The 17,983-nt window shown below is 46.4% G+C and overlaps 1 protein-coding gene across 1 annotated transcript in view; it reads left to right on the forward strand.

The window, feature by feature from the left end:
• Positions 1-510: 510 nt before the first annotated feature.
• Positions 511-17,983, forward strand: part of LOC126119013 (nephrin-like) — a 388,927-nt gene continuing 371,454 nt past the window's right edge. The window contains exons 1-2 of the mRNA XM_049915059.1: positions 511-634; positions 15,386-15,622. Of these exons, the coding sequence (XP_049771016.1) occupies positions 511-634; positions 15,386-15,622 (361 nt within the window). The remainder of the gene's footprint in view (positions 635-15,385; positions 15,623-17,983) is intronic.

Genomic DNA, 17,983 nt, shown 5'->3' on the forward strand with positions numbered 1-17,983 from the left:
CGGCGTCATAACGAAGCGCTACGATACTCAGAAAACTTTTATGTCAACTGACTCTGGCCACTTAAGCCTACGCAATTATATTACGCAATTACATTTCAGTCCTGCTCTTTATCCCCTGTTCCCCCTCTGACGTAATTCTCCATTCTAATGTGATGCAAATGCCTGATTTCAGATTGTTCTAATAGATGGTATTCAAAATTTGGCGTGTTATTTTCCTGGCTTATTTGTTACTTCCTCAGAAGCCTGCTAAGAATCATAATCTCGAATCCCGGTAAAAAATTACTCGTGTAAGCTTCACGCCCTTCATTTACTCTTGTATCCTGTAAACATTGCCAGACGTCCTCAATTAATACAGTGTAATCTACACTCCTGGAAATGGAAAAAAGAACACATTGACACCGGTGTGTCACACCCACCATACTTGCTCTGGACACTGCGAGAGGGCTGTACAGGCAATGATCACACGCACGGCACAACGGACACACCAGGAACCGCGGTGTTGGCCGTCGAATGGCGCTAGCTGCGCAGCATTTGTGCACCGCCGCCGTCAGTGTCAGCCAGTTTGCCGTGGCATACGGAGCTCCATCGCAGTCTTTAACACTGGTAGCATGCCGCGACAGCGTGGACGTGAACCGTATGTGCAGTTGACGGACTTTGAGCGAGGGCGTATAGTGGGCATGCGGGAGGCCGGGTGGACGTACCGCCGAATTGCTCAACACGTGGGGCGTGAGGTCTCCACAGTACATCGATGTTGTCGCCAGTGGTCGGCGGAAGGTGCACGTGCCCGTCGACCTGGGACCGGACCTCAGTGACGCACGAATGCGCGCCAAGACCGTAGGATCCCACGCAGTGCCGTAGGGGACCGCACCGCCACTTCCCAGCAAATTAGGGACACTGTTGCTCCTGGGGTATCGGCGAGGACCATTCGCAACCGTCTCCATGAAGCTGGGCTACGGTCGCGCACACCGTTAGGCCGTCTTCCGCTCACGCCCCAACATCGTGCAGCCCGCCTCCAGTGGTGTCGCGACAGGCGTGAATGGAGGGATAAATGGAGACGTGTCGTCTTCAGCGATGAGAGTCGCTTCTGACTTGGTGCCAATGATGGTCGTATGCGTGTTTGGCGCCGTGCAGGTGAGCGCCACAATCAGGACTGCATACGACCGAGGCACACAGGGCCAACACCCGGCATCATGGTGTGGGGAGCGATCTCCTACACTGGCCGTACACCACTGGTGATCGTCGAGGGGACACTGAATAGTGCACGGTACATCCAAACCGTCATCGAACCCATCGTTCTACCATTCCTAGACCGGCAAGGGAACTTGCTGTTCCAACAGGACAATGCACGTCCGCATGTATCCCGTGCCACCCAACGTGCTCTAGAAGGTGTAAGTCAAGTACCCTGGCCAGCAATATCTCCGGATCTGTCCCCCATTGAGCATGTTTGGGACTGGATGAAGCGTCGTCTCACGCGGTCTGCACGTCCAGGACGAACGCAGGTCCAACTGAGGCGCCAGGTGGAAATGGCATGGCAAGCCGTTCCACAGGACTACATCCAGCATCTCTACGATCGTCTCCATGGGAGAATAGCAGCCTGCATTGCTGCGAAAGGTGGATATACACTGTACTAGTGCCGACATTGTGCATGCTCTGTTGCCTGTGTCTATGTGCCTGTGGTTCTGTCAGTGTGATCATGTGATGTCTCTGACCCCAGGAATGTGTCAATAAAGTTTCTCCTTCCTGGGACAATGAATTCACGGTGTTCTAATTTCAATTTCCAGGAGTGTACTATAGACCTGTAACCCCGTTCTGACCAAATGTAGCTTTCGATATCTTTATGTGGATAATAAGTGGTAGTAGTTCTTAAGTTACTGTACATGAATAAATCAATAAGCTAGCGTCCTTTCGAATTCAGAATTAGCTCTCCATATTTTCCAGAGATACGAGGTACTGTTGTATTACCAATTCTTGCATTTAAATCATTATATATGATCAGATAGTCATTTTTCCTCCCATCCTTCAGGGTCATAAGACAGCTCTGTTTAATCTTTTTGTCCCTCTGTTGGTTCATACACTCAAATAATGTTTCTATTCGATTTTAATGTTTCATGAGACCATTGGCTGCAATCTCTTATGAAAAATTATACGTAGTCCAAACGCAACTCTCTTATCCTTTTATACAGTATCAAAGAGTATAGGGAGACATAGTCTGCTACGTCATGTGAACCTTTTGCTTTCTTCTGGGGTCACCGACAGGTTAAGACGAGTGGAAACGAGTCGTTATTTCGAAGACGTTTAAATCGCGCAAAAGATCCAAACGTAAGAGTTTAAATGCGTACCAAATACTTGGCACATCTTTCTCTTCTTCGTGAAACAGATTGCTTCCGGAAATACGTAAATGGATATGTAATTTTAATCTGTGGTTAAAAAGACTGTATTTTGTCAATTCTCCTCCTAGGGTATGTAAGATGACTCATCATAAGTAGTTGAGATGCCTCATGATTGTGCTTTGAATCTCTTTCCTTTCATTATAAAGACAAATCTAGCTTGCTGCTTTAGAACTATCTTACGCAGCTTTTATTACAATGTCAAGTCAGCGAAAACAGTGAAGGTGCCAAAATAAGAGTCAACCATTATAAGCGCACCTGGTAACTGATACAGACGTAAAAATGAATTGTTTGTAGATAGGTCAGTAAACAGACAAAGAAATAACAAAGTAGGAAGTATTATTTTCTTCCATATAACCACAATTTTTCCACTTTTTGTTTTCATTTCTTCCATAAAGGGCACACATGTTGTACATTGAACAGTATTCATGCAACCGCCGTTTGCACATTACGTATGGTGACCAGTAAGCTTTAAATCAGGTTGCAGAGTAATGTTCCAAACATTCTGCACAGTCTTCATTATGGAATTACTCTGTGTTATTGCGGCGTACCCCGCATTTCTCAAATCATCTTCACTCCAAGATGTTCGATTCGTTATCCAATTACAGGTATCTGGCATGACGTATTTTATCTGCAAAAACTACACAGATTATTTAGACAAACTGTACTACACTATAAACAAGGAATTGCTTTTCTTTTCTCTCCTGCTTTCGTGCGGCAACTGTCTTAAAGAGGTAATAAAGAAGACGCACGTCGCATTTCCGGTGTAAGAATCTCTGACTAGCATTAAACGCTCCACACATCATTATCGTTAACCTGTCTATCGCTTGTGTCTTTCTGTTTTTTCGTTAATACCTTTGCATTTTTATCATACAGCAATGTTGCACCATGTTCGTAAAATGTAAAACAATTAGCTCCGACAATTGGTGAGAAGACCCCTTTGTAAAACTTGTGATTATGTCACAATTTCTACAGAATTTGCTGCACGCCTGTCCTCTACAATTACTAACTCATTACTAACAGTCTGGTGCACCCAGATGTATGAAATCGGAAACTGCGTCTTCTCTCCCATTCGCATCAGTTCTGTTAGCTTCACCCTACATAAATGTTTCTGTGCTCAATTTAATTTCCTGTATCCGGTAGTTTATCGTTTATGACCCTAATGATCCAGGTGGCCATTGTCATTGTTTGTAGTTGGTTAGTCCTTTGCCCACGCTGTGATGAGATTCGTCCGTCCCGCTATTCCCTTTGGTTTTCTGAGTGAGTTGCCTTTTCCGCTGTAACTGGAAACCAGATTCTTGATAAGGTATTCAGGTGATGGGGCTGACAACTTAAGGTCTCCTGATCAGCCTGATTTTTCTGTCGGGGTTTTATCTCTTTCGCCGTCTCCCCTTTGCTACACTCCCGAGAGCGTGTGATACCCAGAAGCTAATCTGTTTTTACCATTGTGGACGCGGGAATAGGATTTGCTGGCAGGACTGCTAAACGATCTCAAAGACCTTACCCGAAGCTTTAGAGCCTCAGGCAATTCAGCGTTTACTGTGGCCCTCGAGAATATATCAGCCTCTAGCTCCCGCAATCGATTACCTCTGCCCCTCAATTCTCTATTTCAGAGAAACATTGCCACAGCCTAGTGCAGGGTGCGAGCCACGTTGATGAGGCACCTTCCGCAGGGTGCAGCAGATAAATTACATAACGATATAATAAGCAACCATTTACACTTGAAATGTTCACATCCTCCTTGAACTGCCGTACACGTGCAAGTTTCATAATATGTGAAGAACTACGTCAACGGCTGTGAGACGAACATCAATCGACGGATTTGGGTTAACTTTCTTCACTCCAGTACTTGTGATGTTATAGTCACAAGGGACACTTGACTCACTTTGACTAGCGAAATTTACAACTTCTACTCCATTAATATGAGCTGTGTAGTATTTTGATTGCTGCTTAAAATACCCGACAGATCTGACATCTGCGTTGGACGATAGAACGCCGCGTTTAGAGTTGCTAAGTTGCCTATTAGTATCTGGAGAAAATCTTTTTGGTCAATTACAGGTGTGGGAGTCAAACTATCACAGAGAATATACACTGCTTTCCTCGGAACCATGTCAATATATTCTTTTTCTAGTCCGTTACATTTGACCTCTTACATATAATTATAAACATTAGAGTCTAAGACCTGTACGCGGTCGAAAGTGTCCAACTATGAGACTAAACACAACCAGTTGTACCCAAAGGCTCTTTACATTGTAACTGCCAGTGAAATGAATTGTAATCACAAATAGAAAGCATATCTACTGTCCTGGATCATCAGTAGAGATGTCCTACTATACCACAACTGTGTTGAAATATAACAGATCTATCAGAAATGTATCGTGTGAACACCACGCCCCATATGGCACCAATCAATTGAAACTTTTGCTCTGCGGAAGCCAATTACTTTGAAAATGCATTCCACCTCGAAGCCAGAAAAGCTTAAACGATTTCGGCCTTTCAGCCATTGAGTGACGTAGCTAAGTTACATTGGATTGTCTCTCAGTTATGGACTACCATAGACTGGAGCTATTAATCGAGTGCTGCTCCCTGTTAAGTCCTCTCATTATGTTGGTTAAACAAATGCTGCTGACGAAACAGAAATTGCCTCTGACCAGAACATTCAAAAAAAGTATAAGTGACTCCACTGTTAAAGTATTACTTTCACTTGACTCTCCTGAGTAAAGCTTGCGAGGAATATTCGTAAAACATTTGGACTCGCCTTCGCTATGCGAAGATATTTACAGCTTTATAGTGTTTAACGGGTTTATGAAGTTTTACATTTATCCAGAGCTACATTTTCACTCTGTAATGGACTTGTGCATTTTTTGTCAACATACTCAATCTTGTAACAAAATCATGGTGCTTGATACAGTGGACTGTTGGGTTCTGTCCGTAATTTTTATGTTAACGAAGCGTCCTTCCATGTTATTTGGTAATATTTATTGAACAGATAATGATTTAAGACGTAAGCTAGTCGAAAGTAATAAACTTTTTAATATAATAGCTTTCGGCCCTTTTGACTACTGTAATGCTCTCGAAAGCTATACCAGTGCACAAAGAAACTAACCTAATTACGGATGAATATTCATTATTGCGGAAACTCAGAACCATTACCTAAGTTTTGGCGAGATATCTTTTGCAAAATTCAGGAGTTACCCTATTACCTTCTCCCCTTGACGTCACTTGTACGAAAGGCCCACTCTAAGTACAACAGCCTTGCACGCTCATTCCACCTACCCAGGTACACGACACATTACGCACGTACGAGTTTTCGCACTAACGTTATTGCACAGCTTGTTACGGCCTCACACACCACTACGATGCTGTTGCTCTGCTGCGGAGGAATTGGCATTAGCAATAACATCGGTCGTGGAGTGGAAGTAACTTGTAGGCTAATGACGATTTCACAGTGATGCCATTTTTTAACAACACTACATTTGAAACCTCCGAAAGTAATAAGAAAAATCCTCCTGAAACTATTATTTTAAAAGAACAAAGTAAAGAAGTAAAACCTTGCGAGTCGATAATAATAATTCCCAAAACAGTATTACAAAAATAATCGGCGAAATAAATAGCATTGTCAATAATGGAACTATGTAAGTGTGCACGTATTTTACATATATCTAAATTCATAAGCAGTTCTAACTCAATAACACTCGAAACCCTCAGTCATAGAATTAACAATACGTTAACACTAACACCCTCAGATAAGAGGGATAACGCAACATTACTATCGATGATGATGGAGTCCCATACTCCTTGACAGAGCGTAGGGGACGATGCGGGAGACCCGCACCGCTGTACTAGGCAAGGTCCTAGCAGAGGTAATTTGCCACTGCCTTCCTCCAACCGTAATGGTGATGAATGATGATGATGAAGACGACATAACACCCAATCATCTCGAGGCAGGTGAAAATCCCTGACCTCGCCGTGATTCGAATCCAGGACCCCGTGCTCGGGAAGCAAGAACGCTACCGCGAGACCACGAGCTGCGGACACATTACTATTAAAACTTAAAATATAATAAAGACAACATATAGAACCAGACACACCGCAATTATACCTTAAGCCGAAGTATTATACTAGTTGAAATCCTGCCTTGTTTGCACCCATGTTATCCGACAATCTGAATAACTTCAGTTCGTAAGAGTATGACAAGCCATTGACATAGCTGAACCTCAGTGCTAAAAAGTATCGTGATACCAAATCCAGAACTTGAGGATATAAGTACAGAATTTCATCAGTGTAATCATGAAATTGCCCTGACGCCTTTCCACAAACAGTAACAATGAAACAGAGCAAGGTAGGCAATGACACTACCCTAGCGATATTGCGTTTTCAATCACCTGTAATAGATGGGGAGAAATCTGCTTCAAAGTTACGAAGTACAGCAGCCACACAACTAAACCCATCTACCGTGGTAATCTGCGAAATTCGTAGCAATTATCAAGGATTGTTAACTGCACACTGAGATGATTGAAAGCTTTCGTGAGCAGTACTGTGTACAGGGCACACAGCGCTAATCATAGCCACGTCCGTGAGCATCAGGCAAAGTTTGACCTGTAACCAGCAAAACACTGTCCGGCACACACCTCCTCTGCCTCGTGCCGCTCTCTCAGCGTCGACAGATGCCAGCTGCCTCTCAAATTCACTACGCCCCAGCACACTCCGGACACCAAGATAGTAGAATGACCCTTGTTTTGAGGGTATTTATTTTCCCAGTCTTTCGTTTATTGAGACTAAGCAACCAGCCGAAGTCAATTCGATGCCTGAATCAGTGGTGCTAAGTACACCGACAGTGAGCAGGAAGCCTGTTTCAGCAGAGGCAGCGGTAACAACCGGACCATATGGAGCGATGGTGAATCATGGGAGTGGAGAGGAGAACGTGGCCTTGAGAACGGATCTTACTTGATAGTAAAGATGTAGGGGAACCGCAAATGTTCTTCCGCGAACCGCCTATTTTACTCTATTAAATATGAATGATTAAAGTAATCTCTTGGCACAACTGGTACTAGGAGGAGCCTATGGAACAGGGCCTGATCACAGTAATAAAGTTCTGCACTAAACTAGTGAATTCAACAGACTAATTACTTTTGTGAACTTACCTAAGATGTGTAAAGAGCTAAGAAATGTTACGCTGTAAGCAAGAGATTTCAGCTGCATGCCGAGTTCTCCAGTCGCCGCTAGGACTGTACCTTTGCGTATATGAGAGTCGACGATAGCATGTATTCAGATGTTGATCATTTACATTAGTAGGCTTTACTATGCTCTCAGTAGTTTCTAACTTTATGAAAGAGAATTGTTTCATGATAGTGAACTGTAACTATTTTACGGTGTTGGCAGCTAAACAAATTGCAGTCACATCCCGGGATTTATTTCACAAAAAGTAGCAAACCGTACCTACGACTAGAATTACAAGTCGCCTTCTTGTATCTTCTGGAGAATTCCGTGCGCTACCAGATCTGTTTTTGGGGACATCATCTATGACAGTTCACAGTGTACAAGTAGGATGAAACTACGAGTCAATTCAATAATATAATCCAAGAAAGGCTCATAATTCTATAGCGCCGTGTTAGATTCCACAAAATAATAGTTAACTGTTGTTTACCGCCGCCAACGCAAATATGGTTGTGGTGCACCACGAGTCACAGATGGCAGGGGCCAACGGCTACTGCGGAGATGTGTACGGGTGAATAGACTTGCACCTGTTGAGCAGTTCACCGTCCAGATGGATTAATCAGCTATCAACAGTGTCTCTTCAACGACCATTCAGCGAAAGCTGATGCGCAGGGAACTGCGCAGCAGGTGCCTGTAAAATGGCTCTGAGCACTATGGTACTTCAGCAACATTTGAGGTCATCAGTCCCCTAGAACTTAGAACTACTTAAACCTAACTAACCTAAGGACATCACACACATCCATGCCCGAGGCAGGATTCGAACCTGCGACCGTAGCGGTCGCGCGGTTCCAGACTGAAGCGCCTAGAACCGCTCGGCCACAATGGCAGGCGCAGGTGCCTGATTCATGCACCCAATGCCGATCGCTGTTCAATAGTCACGAAATTTCTGTCATGTGCACGCTACTTTTGTTTTAAACAGAAATTGTTACAGTGCTTTCGAGAGTAACGCAATATCAGAAAGGCATTTTCAGACATTTTACTGGTATTAATTGCATATTTCGTCCAGAATCCGGCGGATTTCGCCTTAATAATGTCTCTGTTTTTGTTATACGTTTCTAAAAAACAAGAAGAAGAGTATATAATGTGGAAAGGCTGCTTCCTGATACAGCATTTTCCTTAATTCGCACTTGACGACACTGATGTTGCGTCACTATTCTCTTCCCGAAAATACCAAACACATATTTTGTCTTATTCCATCTTCTTCCAATTTTTCTTTCTCACAGCGTTCGTTCAAAGAGCTTTTCGGGTTGGACAAACAGAAAATGTAATAAACGCCAGAAATAAGGCCACTAGAATAAAAGAAAACAGGGGAACCAAATTTCATGTGTAAGAAGGAAATATCGCTTGAACTAGCCGACATACAGATGAAATGAAATTCCTTTATACTTTAAATTATAATAAGAATGATTAGTACACTCGTACATAACGCAAGCTGGCATTTTTGATCAAACTGTTTCCAACAGAAGCTACTGTTTAGGCAGCTAACACTGGTCCACAGTTGTGACGTTATGACAACTCATACGTCACCTAGAAGACGCCGTAACGCTGTCGCTTTCGCCCGCCCGTCCACTCCCAGTGGCACCTTGCCCGGCTGCTCAACTCTCACAAGGGAACCTCCCCATCGCACCCCGCTCAGATTTACTTATAAGTTGGCACAGTGGATAGGCCTTGAAAAATTGAACACAGATCAATCGAGAAAACAGGAAGAAGTTGTGTGCAACTATGAAAAAATAAGCAAAATATACAAACTGAGTAGTCCATGTGCAAAGATAGGCAACATCAAGGAGAGAGTGAGCTCAGGAGCGCCATGGTCCCGTGGTTAGCGTGAGCAGCTGCGGAACGAGACGTCCTTGGTTCAAGTCTTCCATCGAGTGAAAAGTTTACGTTCTTTATTTTCGCAAATAGATTATCTGTCCGTTCGTTCACTGACGTCTCTGTTCACTGTAATAAGCTCCCGTCTGGTTGTAGGGTGTTTCCGCTCAGACGTTTCACGCCCTACACGCCAACAGGATCTGTCCGATGTGGCATAAATCGTGTCTGCGTTTTGCGACCGCACCGCAAAACCGTGCGATTAGTAGACGAAAGGACGTGCCTCTCCAATGGGAACCGAAAACATTTGATCGCAAGGTCATAGGTCAACCGATTCCTCCACAGGAAAACACGTCTGACATATTCTATACGCCACTGGTGACGGCATGTGCGTCACATGACAGGAATATGTTGTCGACCCACCTAACGTGTACACTTGGCGAATGGGTAAAAAGATTCTTCTACCTTGCTCGATTTAGGTTTTCTTGTGGACGTGATAATCACTCCCAAAAAGTGATGAGAATACGTAAGAGTTTGTCACATAAACTGAAAATAAAAAATTAAACTTATCGCTCGAGGGAAGATTTGAACCAAGTACCTCTTGGTTGGCAGCTGCTCACGCTAGTCACGGGACCACGGCGCTCCTGAGTTCACATTATCCTTGATGTTGTTTATCTTCAACATCGACTACTCAGTTTGTATATTTTGCTAATTTTTTCATAGTTCCACATTACTTCTTCCTGTTTTCTCGATTGATCTGTGCTCAGTTTTTCAAGGCCTATTCACTGTACCAACTTATTACTAAATCTGAGGGGGGTGCGATGGGGAGGTTCCCTTGTCAGTACGCCCTCTGCCGCGGCGAGAACACAAACCACTAGCCAGCTGCCGAGCGTGGTTGGGCCTTTGACATTGCCACTTAGTCTCCGCACAACTCATATTCCAATAATATAAGTATATTTTACATTTCGTAGTGTCCCATAGACTAGTTCGTTGGGATATCTGATACAATACAGCTCCCTGGAAGAGACACTTTATAGCAACAGCGGTTCCATCCAGTCACGTTAATGTGTCCACATGTCGTAAGTCATAATGACCACCTCATTCACGGCGAACCGCTGAGAGACGTGCAGGAATAAGAGTCGGTGTGGTTCTGGAAGATATCGACAAGGATATGGAGCCATTGTGAGTCCATTGCCGTGGCCAACTGCGCTAGATTTCTAGACTGAGGATCCGTGGCGCGCACCGCAAATGGAAGTGGTCACACAGATTTTTGATGGGGTCTAAACGCTGAGAGTTTCGCTTTCAGGGGAATACGGTCAAGTCATCTCGGGCCTCTTCAATCCATGCATGTACAATGCGAGCTGTGTGACTTGTTAAATCGTTTTGCTGGTGGATGCCAACGTGCTGAGGAAAAACAGACTGCCTGAAGGGAGCAGGAGTACCCCAAGGATAGATGCGTACTTGTGTTCATCTACACACATCAAAAAAGTTTTGCATCACCTCGGCTCCGGGAGTTCGGGAACCTATACAGAAAATTGGAACAGAGATCAACATAAACATCATTCCCTCCCCCCCCCCCCTTTATATTGCTCATGAAAACCTCACGTTGCATGTGGTACCACCATACAGAGAGAACTTCAGAGGTGGTAGTCCAGTCTGCTATACACACCAGTACCTCTAATACCCAGTGGCACGTCCTCTTGCATTGATGCATGCCTGTTGTGCATGGTGGCAGCCAGTCAAAAAGTATTTTAGGCAATTGGTTCAAAAAATTTATTTCAAAGGGCCAGTCAAATCTTTACAAGTGTTCTCCCAGAGTAACTTACGCCGTGCCTACGTGACACAAGTCGCTTTTCTCTCAAAACTGAGGCAGCTCTGTCGAGTTGAAGCTGCTGACAAGAGACGCCTTGACCCCTCTACTGAAACTGCTGGCGAGTTCAAGTCATTGGTTTTAGCCAATAGCGTGCGCAGGATACCGATCACGTATGTGGACGCTGGAGTGTTCTGTGGAGCCGAACACAGTTGCTTCTCTCCCTTGCAATCCAGACCTCGAACAGAACAGACGTCTTTTCGGAAGGCAGAACCTCTGGCTATGATTTTTACGACCGGCCACCGACGTAAGTTAACATGAACCGTTTCCCCTTCCGTTGTCCATTTCAGTTAATTGTTCGATCTCCTAGACTGGCTGAACCTGGTAACTGCGACCCTAGGCGCGCCCCTTGTATACCGTACCCGGAAATACACTCCTGGAAATTGAAATAAGAACACCGTGAATTCATTGTCCCAGGAAGGGGAAACTTTATTGACTCATTCCTGGGGTCAGATACATCACATGATCACACTGACAGAACCACAGGCACATAGACACAGGCAACAGAGCATGCACAATGTCGGCACTAGTACGGTGTATATCCACCTTTCGCAGCAATGCAGGCTGCTATTCTCCCATGGAGACGATCGTAGAGATGCTGGATGTAGTCCTGTGGAACGGCTTGCCATGCCATTTCCACCTGGCGCCTCAGTTGGACCAGCGTTCGTGCTGGACGTGCAGACCGCGTGAGACGACGCTTCATCCAGTCCCAAACGTGCTCAATGGGGGACAGATCCGGAGATCTTGCTGGCCAGGGTAGTTGACTTACACCTTCTAGAGCACGTTGGGTGGCACGGGATACATGCGGACGTGCATTGTCCTGTTGGAACAGCAAGTTCCCTTGCCGGTCTAGGAATGGTAGAACGATGGGTTCGATGACGGTTTGGATGTACCGTGCACTATTCAGTGTCCCCTCGACGATCACCAGTGGTGTACGGCCAGTGTAGGAGATCGCTCCCCACACCATGATGCCGGGTGTTGGCCCTGTGTGCCTCGGTCGCATGCAGTCCTGATTGTGGCGCTCACCTGCACGGCGCCAAACACGCATACGACCATCATTGGCACCAAGGCAGAAGCGACTCTCATCGCTGAAGACGACACGTCTCCATTCGTCCCTCCATTCACGCCTGTCGCGACACCACTGGAGGCGGGCTGCACGATGTTGGGGGGTGAGCGGGAGACGGCCTAACGGTGTGCGGGACCGTAGCCCAGGTTCATGGAGACGGTTGCGAATGGTCCTCGCCGATACCCCAGGAGCAACAGTGTCCCTAATTTGCTGGGAAGTGGCGGTGCGGTCCCCTACGGCACTGCGTAGGATCCTACGGTCTTGGCGTGCATCCGTGCGTCGCTGCGGTCCGGTCCCAGGTCGACGGGCACGTGCACCTTCCGCCGACCACTGGCGACAACATCGATGTACTGTGGAGACCTCACGCCCCACGTGTTGAGCAATTCGGCGGTACGTCCACCCGGCCTCCCGCATGCCCACTATACGCCCTCGCTCAAAGTCCGTCAACTGCACATACGGTTCACGTCCACGCTGTCGCGGCATGCTACCAGTGTTAAAGACTGCGATGGAGCTCCGTATGCCACGGCAAACTGGCTGACACTGACGGCGGCGGTGCACAAATGCTGCGCAGCTAGCGCCATTCGACGGCCAACACCGCGGTTCCTGGTGTGTCCGCTGTGCCGTGCGTGTGATCATTGCTTGTACAGCCCTCTCGCAGTGTCCGGAGCAAGTATGGTGGGTCTGACACACCGGTGTCAATGTGCTCTTTTTTCCATTTCCAGGAGTGTATATTATCGTTATTGTACCTAATTTCCTGTTTTGTCAATTAACGGCGGCCCTGGATGCCCGCTCTCTAATCCTGACTGCTCGACCTCCTGCACCCTGTCGTCACGAGGCATATGTAACAACCGCCTCCCCCCTTCCGCAAACCCTGTACACATTTACACTGTACTCATCGTGGCATGCTATCCACAAGTTCATCAAGGCACTCTTAATCCAGATCGTCCCACTCTTCAACGGAGATTCGGCGTAGATCCCTCAGAGTGGTTGATGGTTCACGTCGTCCATAAACAGCACTTTTCAGTCTAAAATGGCTCTGAGCACTATGCGACTTAACTTCTGAGGTCATCAGTCGCCTAGAACTTAGAACTAATTAAACCTAACTAACCTAAGGACATCACACACATCCATGCCCGAGGCAAGATTCGAACCTGCGACCGTAGCGGTCGCTCGGCTCCAGGCTGGCGCCCAGAACCGCACGGCCACTCCGGCCGGCACTTTTCAGTCTATCCCAGGCATGTTCGATAGGGTTCATATCGGGAGAACATGCTAGCCACTCTGGTCGAACGATGTCGATATCCTGAAGGAAACATTCACAAGTTGTGCACGATGGGGGCGCGAATTGTCTTCCACGAAGACGAATGCCTCGACAAAATGCTGCCGATATGGTTGTACTATCGGTTGGAGGATGGCATTCACGTATCGTTCAGCAGTTAAGGGCCTTCCATGACCATCACAGGCGTACGTCGGCCCGACATAATGCCAACCCAAAACAGCAAGGAGCCTCCACCTTGCTGCACTCGATGGACAGTGCGTCTAAGGCGTTCAGCCTGACCGGGTTGCCTCCAAACACATTTCAGACGATTGTTTGGTTGAAGGCACATGCGACACTCAACGGTGAAGAGAACCTGATGCCAATCCTGAGCGATCCATTCGGCATGTTGTTGGGCCCATCTGTACCGCACTGCATGGTGTCGTGGTTGCAAAGATGGACCTCACCATGGACGTCGGGAGTGACGTGGCGCATCATGTAGCCTATTGTCCACAGTTTAAGTTATAACACGAATAGTATTATTAAACATGGTGGCGTTGCTGTCAGGGTTCCTCCGAGCCATAATTCGTAAGTAGCTATCATCAACTGCAATTGTAGCCCTTGGGCGGCCTGAGCGAAGCATTTCATCGACCGTTCCTGTTTCTCTGTTTCTCCTCCATGTCGGAACAACATCGCTTCGGTTCACTCCGAGACGCCTGGACACTTCCCTTATTGATCGCCCTTCCTCGCGTAAAGTAACAATGAAGACGCGATCGTACCGCGGTATTGACCATCTAGGCATGTTTGAACAACAGACAACAGGAGCCGTGTACCTCCTTCCTGGTGCAATGACTAGAACTGGTCGTCTGTCGGACGCCCTCCGTCTAATAGGTGCTGCTCATGCATGGATGTTTACTGCTTTGGGTGGTTTTAGTGACATTTCTGAACAGTCAAAAGACCTGTGTCTGTGATACAATATCCACAACCAACATCTATCTTCAGGAGTTCTGGGAACCAGTGTGTTGAAAAACTTTTTTTTATGTGTTTATTATGCCTCCCGGAATGACGAAACAACCCAGGGAGTACCACCAGAACATTCTCCAGATCATAAAGCTCCCGTCAGGTTGTAGGGTGTTTCCGCTCAGACGTTTCACGCACTACACGCCAACAGGATCTGTCCGATGTGGCATAAATCGTGATTCAGCTAAAAACGCCCCTATCTCCGGGTCCCTGCCCTTCAAATATCACTGAATGGTCTGTGAAGAGACACTGTTGGTAGCTCATTAATTCACATGGACGGTGAAATACTCAAAACAGCTGCACGTGTGTTCGCCCATACACATCTCCGCAGCAGCCGTTCACCCCTGTCGTGTACAGCCTGCGGTGCCCCACAACCACATTTGCGTCGACGGCGTTTTTGGATAGCCCCACTTTGAACGCACAGTATACTGTAACCGCATCGGCAAGCGAACAGTTTACGAACTTTGTCGTTTCGGAACTTTTTCCAGCTATTGGCCCGAAAGCCAATGATCATGCCCTTTGGATATGAGAGCTCTGTTTTCCCTTTCCAATGACGACTGTAGTATTTCTTACGCGTCCCTCTGATGCGCTGTAAGTACACTCCACTGACAGTGCTGCCACCTGTCGTCTGTGAGTGATCATTGCAAGTTGTCGTCAAAAATATGCGATGGTCACATTATTGCAATAGAATCGTGTATTACGCCCTGCGAGCATTGGTAGGCTACTGCTCGAACGACGGGCGTGAAACTTTTTCTCTCTCCTAGGCCGGCCGCCGCCCGTGGTGTCGTGGTGGCTGGACGGTGTCGAAGTGAACCGGACGCCGCCGCAGCCGCCTGTGACGTCGGGCAGCGGGCAGCCGACCGCCGGCTACCCGGAGAGCGTCAGCCACGTGATCAGGCTGCCGCCGCTGGGCCGCCGCTACCTGCACAGCGAGCTCACGTGCAGGGCCTCCAACCACCCGGATGTCCTACTCTCCACCAGCGTCGTCATCGACATGCTACGTGAGTACCCGCAGCGACCGATCGAATGTCTGTAAAACTTACTGGGACATTCTCTCTCCCGTGGGTGACAAGTCTCTGTTTGATACTACTTTCTATAATCACTTATTATGTGGGACAACCGCAACTGTAGTATAACCCATTTCAACTAATAGAACACCAGCATCTGGTAGAAATTGATTTATTAATCACTCAGTCACAACTAGTTTCGTGACCGTAAAGTCACATGTTCAGGTGAAAAACAGGCGAAGCTAAACAAGGTACTGCCGGCCGGAGTGACCGAGCGGTTAAAGGCGCTACAGTCTGGAACCACACGACCGCTACGGTCGCAGGTTCGAATCCTGCCTCGGGCATGGATGTGTGTGATGTGCTTAGGTTAGTTAGGTTTAAGTAGTTCTAAGTTCTAGGTGACTTATGGCCACAGCATTTGAGTCCCATAGTGCTCAGAGCCATTTAAACAAGGTACAAAGTTTACAATTAGAAGCAACTATAGCTTGACTGCGTCAAACTGCTGCTGCGTCAATCACCAGGTGAGAACTGTCGGTCTTAAACTGCGATTAGATCTCCATGCGGATAAATAATAGACGTCCCCTACATTCCTGCTCGAAACTGTAAAATACGAACCCGTCATTCATAAAATGGCCGTGGACATGAGGCAAGACGAAGCCCTAAAAAGATGGTTGAAATGGCTCTGAGCACTATGGGACTTAACATCTATGGGCATCAGTCCCCTAGAACTTAGAACTACTTAAACCTAACTAACCTAAGGACATCACACAACACCCAGTCATCACGAGGCAGAGAAAGTCCCTGACCCCGCCGGGAATCGAACCTGGGACCCCGGGCGTGGGAAGCGAGAACGCTACCGCACGACCACGAGCTGCGGATCCCTAAAAAGAAAATGATGGCGAGAGTCGAAGCCGAAGATTGGACATATGTTCCCCTATATTCTCATGCTGTCATTCAGTTAATTTCTCGGATCAGTTTGGTTCCTAGGAGTTACTTACGGGTGTTTGGAGCCCCCAGTCTCCTAGTTTGGTCCTCCGGTTCGACGCATACACGCCTCGGCGATCTCACATTGTCATGACCCACGCACTCAGTGTGTTTTGTGCTGGTGTCTTAGCCGCTTCACCTGTGGTAGTCCTGTTTTCAGCCCACTTGCTGCTAAGATGGATATATTGGGAGGAGGGGGGGAACTTGTCTTGGTTTCGGTGCTTGGGTGCTTGTCTTCAAGTTTTTTCCGTGTTTCGTCTTGCATCGTGTCCTCTTTCATTTTATGGATAATGGATGTGTTTTTCAAGTAGGAAGACAGGCGACGTCTTTTATTTACCCTCATGGAGATCCTATCACAATTTAAGATTAGAAGTCCTCACTAGGCAGTTGACACTGCAGCACTCTGATACAGCCAATCTACATTTGATTCTATCTTGTTTAGTTTCTCCCGTTTTCCACCTGAAGAAGTGACTTTATGGTCACAAAGTAGTTGTGATTGAGTGACTAATATATCAATTTCTGGCAGCTGCTGAGATTTTACAGCTGAAGTGAAATATCGTATTTTTTCCTGTAGACAAAGAAGTCAGTAAAAATGTCAAATTAAACACCATCATTCACCTAAATTTCCAGTTTTATTTTATTTTTGCTAACAGTTTGTGTTACTCCACGCCATCTTCAGGCCCTCTGACCGACGTGTAGAAAGATTTCCACCTCTCGTAGGATGAAAATAGAGGCCAAGACGCAGTCAATGGTATCCGTAGACTTCTTTCCAACAAAGTAATCCCTTCGATCGTCAGCCTGCAGACTGTTGGTTGTACAGGAGGCGGGATTCTTCCTACACGTCGGTCAGGGTGCCTGAAAATGGTGTAGCGTAACGCTGAGACTTACAGCAAAAATAAAATATAACGGTAAATTTAGACGGCTGAAACAGTTTCGATTTGACATTTTATATTGAACAGCGGACGTCTCGCAACCATCCAGTATAAACATGGACTTACAGAGACAAGAAGCCAATAATGCCGTCTTGGTACCAACCGTAGGTACATAAACTAGATCTTTTTTTCATTATTTGACCATTAATTTACTTAGATAGCGGCGTTCTCCATGCACTTCAAGGCATACATATATAATCTTTGGTGTGCTTATGTCTATCCATGTCTGCGACTATCCCTAATGAACTGCTGTACCCCACCAAGCTGAACTTTTGAAGCAACATACTAAGCTAAGGTGTTCAGTTAAAGCTCTGTAGCCGTTTTGAGTCGTTTATGTCAGACATTTTCTGAGTAGCCTTGCATTTGCCAGTTATCTATAATCTGCATTTATTATCTTCAAACCTCCAGGTAAAATGTTTTTATGAGTGACCCGGTTAAG

This window comes from Schistocerca cancellata, chromosome 1 (genome assembly GCF_023864275.1).
Source record: "Schistocerca cancellata isolate TAMUIC-IGC-003103 chromosome 1, iqSchCanc2.1, whole genome shotgun sequence".
Taxonomy (NCBI): Eukaryota; Metazoa; Arthropoda; class Insecta; order Orthoptera; family Acrididae; genus Schistocerca; species Schistocerca cancellata.